General features: G+C 49.7%; 2 protein-coding genes across 7 annotated transcripts in view; one reads left to right on the top strand and one right to left on the bottom strand.

The window, feature by feature from the left end:
- The window catches only part of LOC144769186 (uncharacterized), a 386,373-nt gene extending 374,318 nt beyond the window's left edge, over positions 1 to 12,055 (top strand). The window contains exons 3-5 of one of the 2 annotated variants that reach the window (XM_078653204.1): positions 9,294 to 9,393; positions 9,948 to 10,046; positions 11,679 to 12,055. In XM_078653204.1, the coding sequence (XP_078509330.1) occupies positions 9,388 to 9,393; positions 9,948 to 10,046; positions 11,679 to 12,017 (444 nt within the window). In that variant the 5' untranslated portion in view covers positions 9,294 to 9,387 and the 3' untranslated portion in view covers positions 12,018 to 12,055. Of the gene's footprint in view, positions 1 to 9,267; positions 9,394 to 9,947; positions 10,047 to 11,678 lie in introns of those variants that run through there. The other variant, XM_078653205.1, reaches the window with a different exon arrangement.
- The window catches only part of LOC144769184 (uncharacterized), a 4,448,662-nt gene that overhangs the window by 306,369 nt on the left and 4,128,502 nt on the right, over positions 1 to 13,791 (bottom strand). The window contains exon 22 of one of the 5 annotated variants that reach the window (XR_013598674.1): positions 12,548 to 12,679. The exons of the other annotated variants lie outside the window; for them this stretch is intronic. The gene's annotated coding sequence lies outside the window, so the exon portion shown is untranslated. The remainder of the gene's footprint in view (positions 1 to 12,547; positions 12,680 to 13,791) is intronic. 5 annotated transcript variants of the gene reach the window in all.

Genomic DNA, 13,791 nt, shown 5'->3' with positions numbered 1-13,791 from the left:
TTAGAGGTAGTGCCTTATACAGAAATCATGGCAATAACCCTGAACTTCCAAGTCAACCAAATCTTTAGTGTTACCAAGGCTTATTACAGGTGGATGGATCAACTCACATTAATTTCTGGTCCTGTGCATTATTGACTGCTTCTTCCACCCCTTACTCGGGGCACTGCCACTCAGGATGTTGCCAGACCCGGGTAACAAGTGTCACATGGGTGTTACCCACTTCTTACCCTCCTCCATCACCAGCAGTGAATCCGTCTGTTAGAAATTTGGCTCTAGTTGTCAGAGGTATGCACCCTGTCCAAGTGGGGATAACAATCCTATTTATGGTAAGTCAGATACACACCCTAAATTAGCCTATGCTCATCCTATGGTAGTTTGGCACAGAGCAGTCAGGCTTAACTTAAGAGGCAATGTGTAAGTGTTTCTTGCAACATTTAAGACAGTAAACCAGTAGCAACACCATGCAAAAATAAGCCACACCAGGTTAGACTAAAAGAGCTTAATTCAATGAACAAAACAATACCAAAACAACAAAAACCCAATAAGCAGAAATGGAGTGATGAATTTTTAAAGAATATCTTGAAATATAGTGCTTAGAAATATGAAGCTCCAACGAGGGCTCTCTGGCCGCACCTGACCAGGTCAAATCTGAAAATTCAACTGACTGTGATGGAGTACAGCGACCAACCATGTCTCGCTGAAAAAGTACTTTGAATGGTGAGATGAACATCCGATGTGAGGATTAGAGGCGATGTACGAGTTACTCACCTTCGGTAACGATGTATCTGGTAGAAACTATTCTAGCCGCAGAATTTTTCACGTAGAATTATCCCCAGGCGTGAGACTGGATCCGGAAAACTTTTTGCCACAGCATACCTGCGCGCCGGGGGAGGGGCGGCATGACGCAACTCCGCCCAGTTTTCGTCCGCGCATGTGACGTCAGGGAGGTCACATAAGCCCCACCCCGGCGTGCCTACATCAGTTTTCTTGGCACAACACGGAGCCCTTAGACAAAACTGTAGATACATGGGAACAGTGTGCGAAAGAGCAGAAAATTTGGAAAAGAGGAATGGTGACGAACAACACCATAAGGAGCAGTGTCAACACTGCAGCACCCAAAGGCAGGGAAAAAAGGGAAAGAACAGAGCACAGCCCTGAGCAGCCACCCTGCCAGTATGTAGACAGCCCCCCCCGAAGACAGGGAACACATGCAAAATGTCATGACAACATGCAGCAGGACTACAACCCCAACCAGGAACAACGAAGGGGAAACGGTGTCGAGACAAACAGGAACGACAACCTCCAAGGTAACCCCAGCACAGAGTGCGACAACCCACAAGGAAAAAAGGGGCAAAGGCACAGCCGGAGGGCCCCAACCGAGAGGGTTAGCAGAGGGGCCAGCACCCGTAGTAACCAAAGGGGAGAGGAAGGGGAGGGAACAGAGCGAAGGCAAGCTCCGATCCTGGACCAGAGCATAGGGGCACAGGAGCACCCATAACACCATCCTGCAATGCGCCAAAGATGAGGAAAGGAAAGAGAAACAAGACGTATCCTCCCATCAAAAAGGGCGAAAGAATACACTCACAGAAGTCATAGCCACCCACCGGGAGGCGAGTGCAGAAGACCAAGTCAAAGGTCCTCGCAGAATGGGGAGGAAGGGTGGGTCGTGAAGGAATCTGCGGCTAGAATCGTCCCAACCAGATACATCGGATCCGAAGGTAAGTAACTCGTACATCTGATAGAGACTACTAGCCGCAGATTCCTTCATGTAGAATAGATATCCTAGCAAAACCCAAGGGGAAGAGGGACTGCGAAAGGACCCCACCAGCCTGGACATCACAGAGGGCCCTACAGGGGACCCGAGCCACGGACAATGCAAAAAGCCCCGTCCCTTACAGGCAAGAGGAACCCCTACACACAGAAAACCACCGACCCCAAGAGGGATGTAGGTAGAGAAAAAAAAGAAGACAGAAGAAGCCCCTACACTCACTAAAGGAGAGCCAAGGTCAAGGCCAGAGAGGCCAAAGCACTCCACTCCATTACAGGGCAACAGACCTTCCATCCAATGTCAGGACAAGGCAGAGGAAGAGAAAGCCCAGAGGGCCCAAGGAAACGAGGGAAAAGAAAGCAATCCCACCCTAGATGGAAGGCAACAAACCAGACAGAGCGGCTCTGACAGTAAGAAGCTGCCAAGAGCAAGAAGAACAGCCGGGGGTCCCAAGAAGACCGGCAAGCAATGCCTGACAAGGGAGAAACACAGAACCATCCCAGCCCGCAGGATTGGAGCGGGAAGGTGGGGGAAGGCCTGGACACACCACTACGAGGGGTCAGTGCACACGGCCCAAAGAAGCAAAGGCAACATATGTAAACGCCACGGAGAGCATGGGCCCAAAGGCGACCTGAACTCCCGAGCAGAATGCAAGTTATATAACAGCTACCACTACCCCGCATAGGGTAAGGTAAGTCCCAAGACATGGGAACCCTCTTTGGAAGAAACTTCCACAGCAGAGGAAGTAATGAAAGAGCCACGGGGAAGAAACCCCAGCAAAAGGATTGTTAAGCAGCCCAAGAGAAAACAAAAGGCCTAATCTGAGGGCCAGGTCTGTACAGACAATTCCAAAAAAACACACACAGTCGACAAAGGGGCAGTCCAGCAGCCAAAAACGCCACAGTCCCAGCAAGGAGGACTCGAGTAGCCGCCATGAAACACACTCCACAGCAAGGGCAACCAGCCCAAAAGAAAGTCCAGAACTAGCTCAACTCAGCAATCACTGAGGAGGGGAAGGAGGACGAGGAGGATAAGGAGGAGGAGGAGAGGGACGGAGCCCTGATAAGAACCTTTGGATGGCGCAGTCCGCCGGGGCATGGAACAACAGGGTTCCATTGAACAAAAGATCAATCAGCCCCTCCCGAACCTTTTCAGGGAACACGCTGTCCCAAAGCCAAGCATGGTGACGGAGGGCGACGGAGGAAGCCATGGCCCGGCCTAGCACCTCCGAGATGTCCCGAGTGGAGAGGAGAATAAACGCTGCTAGTTCCCGGCCATCCAACGTATGATGCCGTAAGTATATCTGAACAGTCTCTTGTGAAGCTGCGGATCCCAAGGACTCAGCCGAGTCCCACAAATAAGAGGTGGCCCTAGCCAACAAACATAAGGTGTTAAGGGCCCGCAGGGCTGCGCTGGTCGAGGCGAACATGTTGTGCCCCCAAGAGTCCAACCAGCGAGTCTTCCTGGATGGCGGAGTCAACAGTGGTGGCAGGGAGGGAAAAGCAGTGAGCAAAAGTGGACATGAGGCACAGGGATGGATGGAAAGACATGCCGGGTCATGCAGTGCCGGAAGGTGCCGGTGCACGAGGTGTTGAGGCACCAGATCCCCTGAGGCGGGGTGCCTCCTGGCCCCCGTCAGGGAAGAAAGAAGCGAACCCTCAAATGGAAGCAACAGCTCCCTCCCACCAGAGTCCAGGTGGAGAACCTCCAAGAGATGGTCTGTCGGAAAATGAGCAACCGGGTCACCCATGCGAAGAATGCCCACAGCCGTGGACACCGCATGAGCGAAGGCCGTACACACCTCTGTAGGACCCCACGGTGGAGAAAGCAGCTCCTCCGTGGGCGACGGCTGTAAACTAAGTAAGCATGGGCATAAAATCCGTTCTGTTCGCGGAATTTGCGGATTTTCTGAAATTTTGCGGTCCACGAATCTCGCGAAATTGCAGAAAAATCTGCGAAATCGCGTTCGGTAGCACATGAAGCACTTACAGGGTTACAGCAGGTGCCCAAGTTGAAGCTAATTTCTTTGTAACCATTTACAAAATGGTTACAAAGAAATGAACTTCAACTTTGGCACCTGCTGTAACCCTGTAAGTGCTTCCTGAGCCTACTTGCAACTATTCTCTGACCCTGCTCTGACCCTCGAAGCAGGGTCAGAGAATAGTTACAAGTATGGCACAATGCTCCAGGCTGTCATACAAATTAAACCACAACAGGAAGCACTTACAGATAAGGAAGCAGGTGCCGGACTTGAAGCTCGAATTCAGTAACACATTAACCAGCCCCCGGTTGAGGCTGGGCAGGTGTGCTTTCTCCCCATAATCTACAGTGGTGAACGAGAGGGTGCTGTGATGAACCTTAAGGTGGCAGTGGTGAACCAGAGGGTGTTGTGTTGAACCAGAGGGTGGCAGTGATGAACCAGAGGGTGGCAGTGATGAACCAGAGGGTGACAGTGATGAACCAGAGGGTGACAGTGATGAACCAGAGGGTGGCAGTGGTGATCCAGAGGGTGGCAGTGATGAACCAGAGGGTGGCAGTGGTGAACCAGAGGGTGGCAGTGGTGAACCAGAGGGTGGCAGTGGTGAATCAGAGGGTGCTGTGATGAACCAGAGGGTGGCAGTGATGAACCAGAGGGTGACAGTGATGAACCAGAGGGTGGCAGTGGTGAACCAGAGGGTGGCAGTGGTGAACCAGAGGGTGGCAGTGATGAACCAGAGGGTGGCAGTGATGAACCAGAGGGTGGCAGGGGTGAACCAGAGGGTGACAGTGGTGAACCAGAGGGTGGCAGTGATGAACCAGAGGGTGGAAGTGCTGAAACAGAGGGTGACAGTGGTGAACCAGAGGGTTCTGTGATGAACCAGATGGTGGCAGGGGTGAACCAGAGGGTGTCAGTGGTGAACCAGAGGGTGGCAGTGGTGAACCAGAGGGTGGCAGTGGTGAACCAGAGGGTGCTGTGATGAACCAGAGGGTGGCAGTGGTGAACCAGAGGGTGACAGTGATGAACCAGAGGGTGGTAGTGGTGAACCAGAGGGTGCTGTGATGAACCAGAGGATGGCAGTGATCAACCAGAGGGTGGCAGTAATGAACCAGAGGGTGGCAGTGATCAACCAGAGGGTGGCACTGGTGAACCAGAGGGTGCTGTGATGAACCAGAGGGTGGCAGTGATGAACCAGAGGGTGACAGTGATGATCCAGAGGGTGGCAGTGGTAAACCAGAGGGTGGCAGTGATGAACCAGAGGGTGGCAGTGATGATCCAGAGGGTGGCAGTGGCGAATCAGAGGGTGGCAGTGATGAACCAGAGGGTGGCAGTGATGAACCAGAGGGTGGCAGTGGTGAACCAGAGGGTGCTGTGATGAACCAGAGGGTGGTAGTGATGAACCAGAGGGTGACAGTGATGAACCAGAGGGTGACAGTGATGAACCAGAGGGTGACAGTGGTGAACCAGAGGGTGGCAGGTGTGAACCAGAGGGTGGCAGTGACAAACCAGAGGGTGGCAGTGGGGAACCCGAGGGTGGCAGTGATGAACCAGAGGGTGGCAGTGATGAACCAGAGGGTGGCGCGGCTAAACTGCCCGGGAGCCATGTGGGTGTGAGCCCCTGCGCTGCTGAGCTGCCCAGGGGTTGTGAGACCACGCGCTACTGAACTGCCCCGGGTCCCAGTGGGTGTGAGCCCCCGTGCTGCTGAACTGCCCTCTCAGTGTGAAAATCATTCATGCTCAATTGCCTGGGAGCCCTCTGGGTGTGAGCACACATTGTGCTAAGTGTCCCCCTGCCCCCAGTACATATATACCCGCACCGCACAGCACCATTATGCTCTTGCACCATGAAGTCTGGTGCCTGGATGCTCCTGATCCCTGTAGGTGGTACCACCATCTGGTGCAGTCAAAATGTAAAGTCATAACTTGCTACACAGCACCAATAAAGATGTGTTCCCCCTGGCACCGATATGCGCATGTACCAGGCGTGGAGCACCCGCATGCCACTGCACCCTACTGCCCAGCGCCAGCATATGCCTGTAAATGGCAGTTTAGTATGAGATGGGACATTGTCCAGCAGCAGCAGCTGCATGCGCCTGAACCCACTGAGCAGGATCAGAATGGCTTTGTACCAACACGCGCAGCAGATTTATCTTGGACATCTGAAGGATTCTGGTGTCCTGTGCCAAACTTATTTTTACATCCATGAGTTTCCCGAGCGCCATCCCCGTGTAGCTCCTGTGACCAGCAGGCTGCTTTCTCCTCATCTGCTGCTCTGCTCGGTCTCTGACCCTTTATAAACAATGCATGTGAACTCACATAGAAGCCCCGCCCGTTTGGCCCCATCCACCAGACACTAGCGGTATAAAACGTTTTCCTGCCCGTCCCCACTATAATGGCCAGCTCACTCAAGGGAACTGGTGCCTTTTGGCACACTGGCAAAGTTACAGGCACACGTGGTCACATATTTGTGCAAATGGTACCAAAATCCACGAGTTTGTGGGGAAATTCGCAAACTCGCTGACTTTTTTTGCAATTTCGCATGAATTCATGGACCGCGAATTTGCAAATTTCGCCCATACTTAAAACTAAGGCGACAGTCCCCAAAGCCAAGCGGGGCGGGCAAAGGCCAGACCTGGAAGTCAGGAGGGACCGATGAGTGGGGGACCTGTCACTCCTCTGGCAAGCACCCTGGCCACGGGAATGGCGGGGAGCCACCCTTTGTTGACGCCGGTGAAAACGCTACCACGCGGCGACCTGCCTCCGGGGAGGATGACACCAGTATGCACCCAACCTCCGGAGAAGAGGGAACATCTGAAGACTAATCCGCTACTCAACGCCTTCTGGCGCCCTAGAGTCCGGCGCCTGAGGCAGGATGGCAGCAACATCAGGCGCTGAAAGAGACGCCGGATAGGGCTCCTCGAAGCCACACCGCGCTGGGCACTGGAGCGGGGCCAGATCCAAAGTGGCCAAGGGGCGGCGCCGGAATGGTGATGACTCGACCTCTGCCGAGCCAGCCGCCTGCGTGGAGGAACGAGAGGGACCAGGGGAGTGACACAAAGCCCTCCGCCAGCCTCAGCCCAGCATGTGACGGAGGTGGCCCGGCGATCCATGTGGCGCTGCCAGGGCTGACTCAACCTCCGACTCGCCCTCCGACGAGGCAGCCGCCTTCGTGAAGGGACGAGAAAGGCCCAGAGGAGGACGAGGGGTCCCCATGCAGCCTCAGCCCAGAACGGAACGAGGAGGGTCTACCGACCCCTGTTGCGCCGCCCGGTCTTGCAGCTGCCGGCGCTGTAGTGGCATTACCTCGGCCTTAGACAGGACCACCATGCCCAAGGACCAAGAGGGGCTCGGGGATGCGACCCGAGCCCCGGCGACCTCCCGTGACACCATAGGGACTCCAGCAGGAGTTTGCGGTGAGGCAGAGGCACCGTGTTCCGAAGGGGGGACCCCCGAAACGCCGCACCCCAACAGCACCACATCCTCCAAGTCTGGAGCAGAACCAGTCAGCGCCTGGGCCGGAGGTGCCGGCGACACTGCGGAGGGACCCGCGCATGGCAAGGGATCCGCTGACGCCCCTGGAGGGGAAGAAGGAGGAGAAGCCAGCGAGGCCTGCAAGGCTGCCGCATATATCTCCATCTGGACTCTCAACGCCCCTTCACTGGAAAACGGTGGATAGGAGGATGACACGTGGGGCTGCATAACCCGTGTGGAGCCCACATCCCCGGCAGGCCAAACACCAGCCCCCGGGGATAATTGGAAACTCCTACCCACCGCGGAGCGATGCTCTCGCGACATCGGAGAGGGACGAGGACGCAGACGACAGCTGTATCTGAAATCGTCCCCCAAGACTGAACGAGGGGATGAGGCCGACTTTAAGAGACGCTCCGAGAGTAGTTTTATCCAGTGCTCCCGCCCCGACTTCGGCTTCAACTGTTGGCACGTCTCGCAATCAGTGGTGCTGTGATCTTTCCCTAAACACCACGTACAAATTAGGTGAGGGCCCGTCGCCGACATAAAACGCCCACACGACGTGCAAGTCTTGAAACCCGAAGGCATTCGCACACTGTTCACCAAAAAAATAGCACAATGAGGGAGAAAAATGGGGCCCAAACAGGTCTGAACAGAGACCGGATCTGCGTTGCACGCGGAAAAGGAAAAAACTGACGTAGGCGCGCGAGGGTGGGGCTTATGTGACCTCGCTGACGTCACGTGCGGGGACGACGCCTTGGCGGAGTCGCATGAAGCCGGCCCTCCCCCGACATGCAGGGATGCTTTGGCAAAAAGTTTTCCAGATCAGGTCTCACACCTGGGGATAATTCTACGTGAAGGAATCTGCGGCTAGTAGTCTCTATCAGATGCGTCGCCATCGAACCCATCTCAATGCAGGTGATGCATCAGTTCAGATCCGCACAGCCGGCAATGGGATATCCTTGTCCTTGTCATCAGCGGCGCTGTATTGGCGTCAAAGTGAGATGCATCAGTTCCCACTGGCACAACAATGGCGATGCGTGGATCTTAGCAGAAGGCAGCCAGGAAACCCACTTCCAAGGGCCCAGGACTGGATTGGCACCAATTGGCAGGGCAGGACTAACAGCTGGCAGAGGCTGTAGCAGGGTTGTTGGAAACCTTTGATGTCCCTGAAACTTCAAAACAGTAAACAAGCTAGGAAGCCCTTGGAATCACTTTGGTTCTGGGAAGGTGTGGATGGAGTTCGCGGAGTCTTCTATGCGGAATTCTGTGGTGTTGCTAAAAAACTTCGCCACGCTATGTGGTGTTCCGCGTTCGGGCAGAGTTTGCTGGCGCAACCATTCACGTTGCTTTGGAAACGTGGAGTGTGCACCACCGAGGTTCAGCGTACCACCCAGCTGCTGAAGCGCCGCTGGCCGGACATTCTCAACCGGGAACAGGCCTTGCTCAACCTGCTAGGTGTCGAGATTCTGAGCCTCAGTGAGTATTATTTGTTGCGGTCGTGTTCTACAATGCAAAAAAAATAAATAACGTGCTGCTCACACTCAGAGGTAAGTTATGTTTAGTAAAGTTTACGGTGGTATATTAGTGTATGATCCAGTTTCTAGTTTCTGCTAGGCAGGTGCCGCTACCTAATCGTGTTCATCAGGCACTCGCTTTGGGTGTTAAGAAACCATTGCAGACTGTTTCTTCTGTCACTATAGTGAATCACTGAGTACCTCTGTGACTTTGTTTATGTAGCTCGTACAGTTCCAGGTTATATAATTGAATTCACAGCGACGATGCATCTATGCATTGTGAAAAAGGGAGACTGAGTTAGCTCATCAAGGGTGTTGAGAAATGGGAATAGAATAAAATCAAAGATCATTCACTGCAATACATTAGTTCCAAATGTAGTTTTTGTTAAGGAGATTTGGAATATGGATTTAGTGACAGTTGAGAGACTCAAGTCGAAACTAGTAGTACTATTATAGGTGATCTGTTTTAGAGATAGTGTTTGCTTTTCATAAAACATTTTGTGGAGATTATTGACAGAATCACAAATCTATTTTTATTTATATTATTGAACTCGTTCATCAGCACCCAAGGGAAAGAAGAGGGACGATTTGGAGGGTCCGGGGCAAGCTAGTCAGCCGGGCGCCGACCACCAGCACTGCTGCCAAGGGCTCTGTGGATGCCAGTAAGTCATTTTATGATAGGACTTCTTAGGGTAGAACCATAGAATGTTGGGGTGTTTATTGGTCTATTGGAATATTGGTGCTATCTATCGTGATTCATGAAGATTCAGAGAGCAGGCCCAAGTAAGCTAGTATTTTAAATAAAAAAAATTACCATGTATGTTTGGTCATAAGGCTTTCTTTTTCCTGCTTATGCCTCTCTAACACAGTTCAGTTCACGAGACAGTGTCCATGGTCATCATGGACCCCCCCCCCCCATGTAGTGTGCTGCAGACTCGTCATTTATAGTTAAAATACACCACCAGCTTCCAATGATAGTGCAACAAGGCCGGAAAAAATCAAGTATGAGGTCCCACTTGCATTGCATTTGCCACCCAACGCAAAATGTTTTTCATTGACCATTATTCCATGCCTGGCTTGTCTAACATTGTGAACCAACTAATCAAACCCAGAGTGATATTTGGAAGACAAGTGCTAACTGAGCTGTGGTGCTGCATTGCTGTTGTTTTTGGGAATGCGTATCTGGGATCTAAATTATGTGTAATTTTTTTTCTAGCCACACAGAACATCAGAGATGCCGACTCAAGTGCCACTGCAGGAGGAGATGGTAACAGTTCAGTTGCCGGGGGAGAAACAGCAGCAGGGACAGGCACTGGTAAGTCACATATTTCTTGCAATTACTATGCTCACTAGCTCTTGCCATGGCATCGCTCGTCATCATAAAAAATTACTGTGAGGTGAAACCTCCATCCCAGCTTTACCAGGAACTGCAGTGGTGGAGTTTTTATAATGGACTCTTCTGTCTGCAATGCAGCAAAATCTCACATAATCAGCTTTGATGGCTTGAGGGAGATATGAAAGAATGGAAGGTAACTTAAAAGAAAGGAAATGGTATATCAGTGAAAAGGTGGGTGTGCCATACTTGGCATATGCCACATTTAATTATGCAATTACCATGTGAAGCGATTCCAGAACATATCTCATGGTTTCCCATAACAGATCAAGTTACACTTGTTCAGAGTTTTCCCTTTTGATGAACTGTGACTGAATAAGCCAAAGAGGATGAATCGATGACCAGTGTATTGGCCCCTCTATTATATTTTAAAAAAAAGCTATACCCAACCTATCTAATCCCTCTCCCCTACCCACTGCAGTAGAGAAAATCAAGTTTTCTTTCCTTGGTTACTGCCCTGCAATGAATTTGTTGGAAATAAGTGGTGGCCGGCGAGGCCACTAAGTAAATTGGGAGTACGTGCATGATTTGATATCAAGCTTGGCATACGGCATACACAGTGACGAATGTGCCAAATACATTCTATATAATCCATTCCGTTACCTGTACTGTAGTCCATTAGATTCATTTTCCTCAACGTCTATTTACAGCAGACAGGATAATAATAATAATAATAATAATAATATAATAATAATAATAATAATAATAATAATAATAATAATAATAGTAATAATAATCCACATTTGCAAAGCGCGAAGCATCACCCGTAAGGGTCTCTAGGCGCTGGGGGCCGTCAGGAAGATTAAGCAAGCTATTCCCCAGAGTCACATGGTGCTGGGCTAATCTGCCGCTGGCCCCGGGGATCGAACCGTGATCCCCAGATTCCGGGGTCAGTCACCCTGGCCGCGGCGCCCCACCTCTCCCCAAGGATAATATATTAATATCCGCATTTTGTACATGAGGTGTGTGACTAACATAGTATCTTATTTTTCATCAGCCTCTTTGGAGACAAGGTAGAAAGAGAAATGCATTTGGAAAAGAGCACTGCCATTGGAATTAATATTAGATAATTGTCAACTATATCTGCAGCCAGTAGCAAACTAGCAGAAGAGCTGGCTAGCATTGACCATGGCTTCATTATTTTAGCACCACACACAACTTGTACTCCATAATAGCGCAAAATGCCGTACTCATCAATGAGAAGTCCTTATTTTTCAACTCAAAGTGTCTGACTGTGTTTTATAGTTACTTGAAAAGCCTTTAGAAAAAATAAATAACCCAATCACTGTTTTTTTTTAAATCCTGTGGGGTTATTCACTTCCTGTTACTTTTCTGCCACACCGCCACTGCTTTTTTATGTTTGGCAACATGTGTGGGTAAAACAAAATATAAAATTGGCCTTGCGATTCTCCTAATCATAATCATCACATCAAATAAATTTTAATGGCCCTAAGGGGCCAGCAATGTACTGCTACTGTCTCACCCAGGTATTTAAAACAGTTGTTTGCACAGAGCATTATTTATAATTTGTATTTCTTATTTTTCTCAATATAGCTGCTCCTGGTGGTCCAGCTTGACCACCGGACAGGCAGGAGAGAGCAGCTTCTTTGCAACAGCATAGGCTGGAGTGTATCTAGCAGGTATACTGACGGCTGGTGGACCTGGAAGAGGGAGAAATCAACGCACAGCTGCCAGGCCCCAGTGCTGACTGGTCCCCCATCAGCCTCCATCCTCCTAGCCATCCTGGCGCCACTGCCAGCCAACTGCTGTCACCCCCCACCAGAATTGCAACAGGCCATTGCTGCGTTGCATCCTGCAGCAGCTGGACACTATCGCGGGCCGGCTCACCTTGATGGAGCAGAGCATGGACCAGCTCCGGACCAACATCCATAATGACCTCTTTTAGCCCTTTTTTAAAAATGTTGTTTTATTGGGAGGGATTTGTTTTATGTTCGGGCTGGGTGGATTGGGTGGGAAGGGATTTGGGAGTGAGACTCAAGAGACTTATTTGAACATTTTGAGTTTTGGGGCTTAAGTCAGTTTTGTTTGGAAGACGGGTGGGCATTTTGTTTGGTTGGAAGGGGTGGGTTTCTTTGTAAATAAATAAAGAGGGAAACTATTTGATGTAATCTAAATTTATGCTGTAAGTAGTTTATTTTACTTTTACTTTGCACTAATGCCTTCGAGTAGTTTACGCAGCCTGTTAATGTGCTTGTTGTAACTTAGGACTAGATATAGTGGGGCACTTAGTTATAGAGTTTAGGCTTATACTTCTCTAACTATCTTGACCATTATGGGGAATGCTGCCATGATCAGATGACCTATGCTATAATGAGTCAAAGGGCTCAACTATCTAGCTAAAAAACAGTAGCAGTTAATTTATTTCCTACTAAGTTATATTAGATTCATACTAGTTGTCTTACCTGAATATATGCGCAGCAATAACAGGGGAGGCATCACAACTTCACAAGCGAGGTCCCACTTTCAGTTCCACCCAGGTGAGCTCCATCTGTAGGATTGATCTGAATGATTGACTGATTATCCATCATAGGAAACTAAATGGAAGTGGAAAGAATGAGTAAGTGGGTTATATATTTATCAAAGATTTATGTAGAATTTACACCACCGGAGTGCTATGTGATGATGATGACACAATGAGAATGCCTGATTGTACTAAAATAGAAAAAATAGCAATATTAGTACGTTTTTGCTAATGTAGAGCTAGCAGTATTATTTGTGAAATCCACAAGTTATCAAACATGGACTCAAAGTATGGAATCGACAAGCTTAGGTTAGGCGTTTATGGTTAGGCAACACAAGGCCTTAATGATGATTATGCTGATGACTGATGCTTTTCAATCTATATCCCCAAAAATATGGAGCATTTTTAGTGCACGGGTTGGTAATAGGCTGGTGTTGGCTACTGCTTAGAAGACTACAGTAAGTTGGTGTTGCTTTTACCTCATTCAACCCACCAAGTGTAGGGCGAACTGATGGTTTAATTGATGGTATCATTTAAGCCACACCTCAATAAATCACACAGCTCGGGGGAAGAGGGTTAGGGGTTTAATGAATGGATGGGTAATGGGATTTGGGGAAAGGTTTGACAAAGACAAACATTACAACACAAGGCCAACATTCATCTGGGCAATAAGCAGCAGCACATCATTCGCCATCAATCTGTTGTTAGAAGGAAACAAAGGAATGAGCATGGCAGAGTATAGACACATGCATTGCAAACAGTCCTTCTGCTCCAAGACCCAATTTACCATATATCTAAATGTTCTGTCTTCTAGGTTAGGGTGTTAACCTAATCACCCACTTCTCTTAGTTAATATGATTGTTAAAAGAAAATGTATACTGTATTGCAAAATTGGGTGGTGCATCTGCATTCTCCTTCTAAATGTCTACTTTTTGGGGCCTCTCTGCACGGATGCGCTAGGTAAGCAGGAGTGTTGTTGAGCTCAGCTAGCTTTCGCATTTAGTTCATTCAAAAGACTAGAAGAAGGCCTGCGGATTGTAAAATAGAAACTGTATTTAGAGTCAAGGAGAAGGATAGAAGGAATATAAGTTGCATGAGAAATGTATCAAGACCCAAAGGCAGTTCCAAAAAAACAAACGGGGGACTCAGAGTATCACTTTTGACACATGTCCAATACACACGCAC

The sequence above is a fragment of the Lissotriton helveticus genome, chromosome 7, assembly GCF_964261635.1.
Source record: "Lissotriton helveticus chromosome 7, aLisHel1.1, whole genome shotgun sequence".
NCBI classification, from domain to species: Eukaryota; Metazoa; Chordata; class Amphibia; order Caudata; family Salamandridae; genus Lissotriton; species Lissotriton helveticus.
This window is presented reverse-complemented; position numbering and strand designations above follow the sequence as displayed.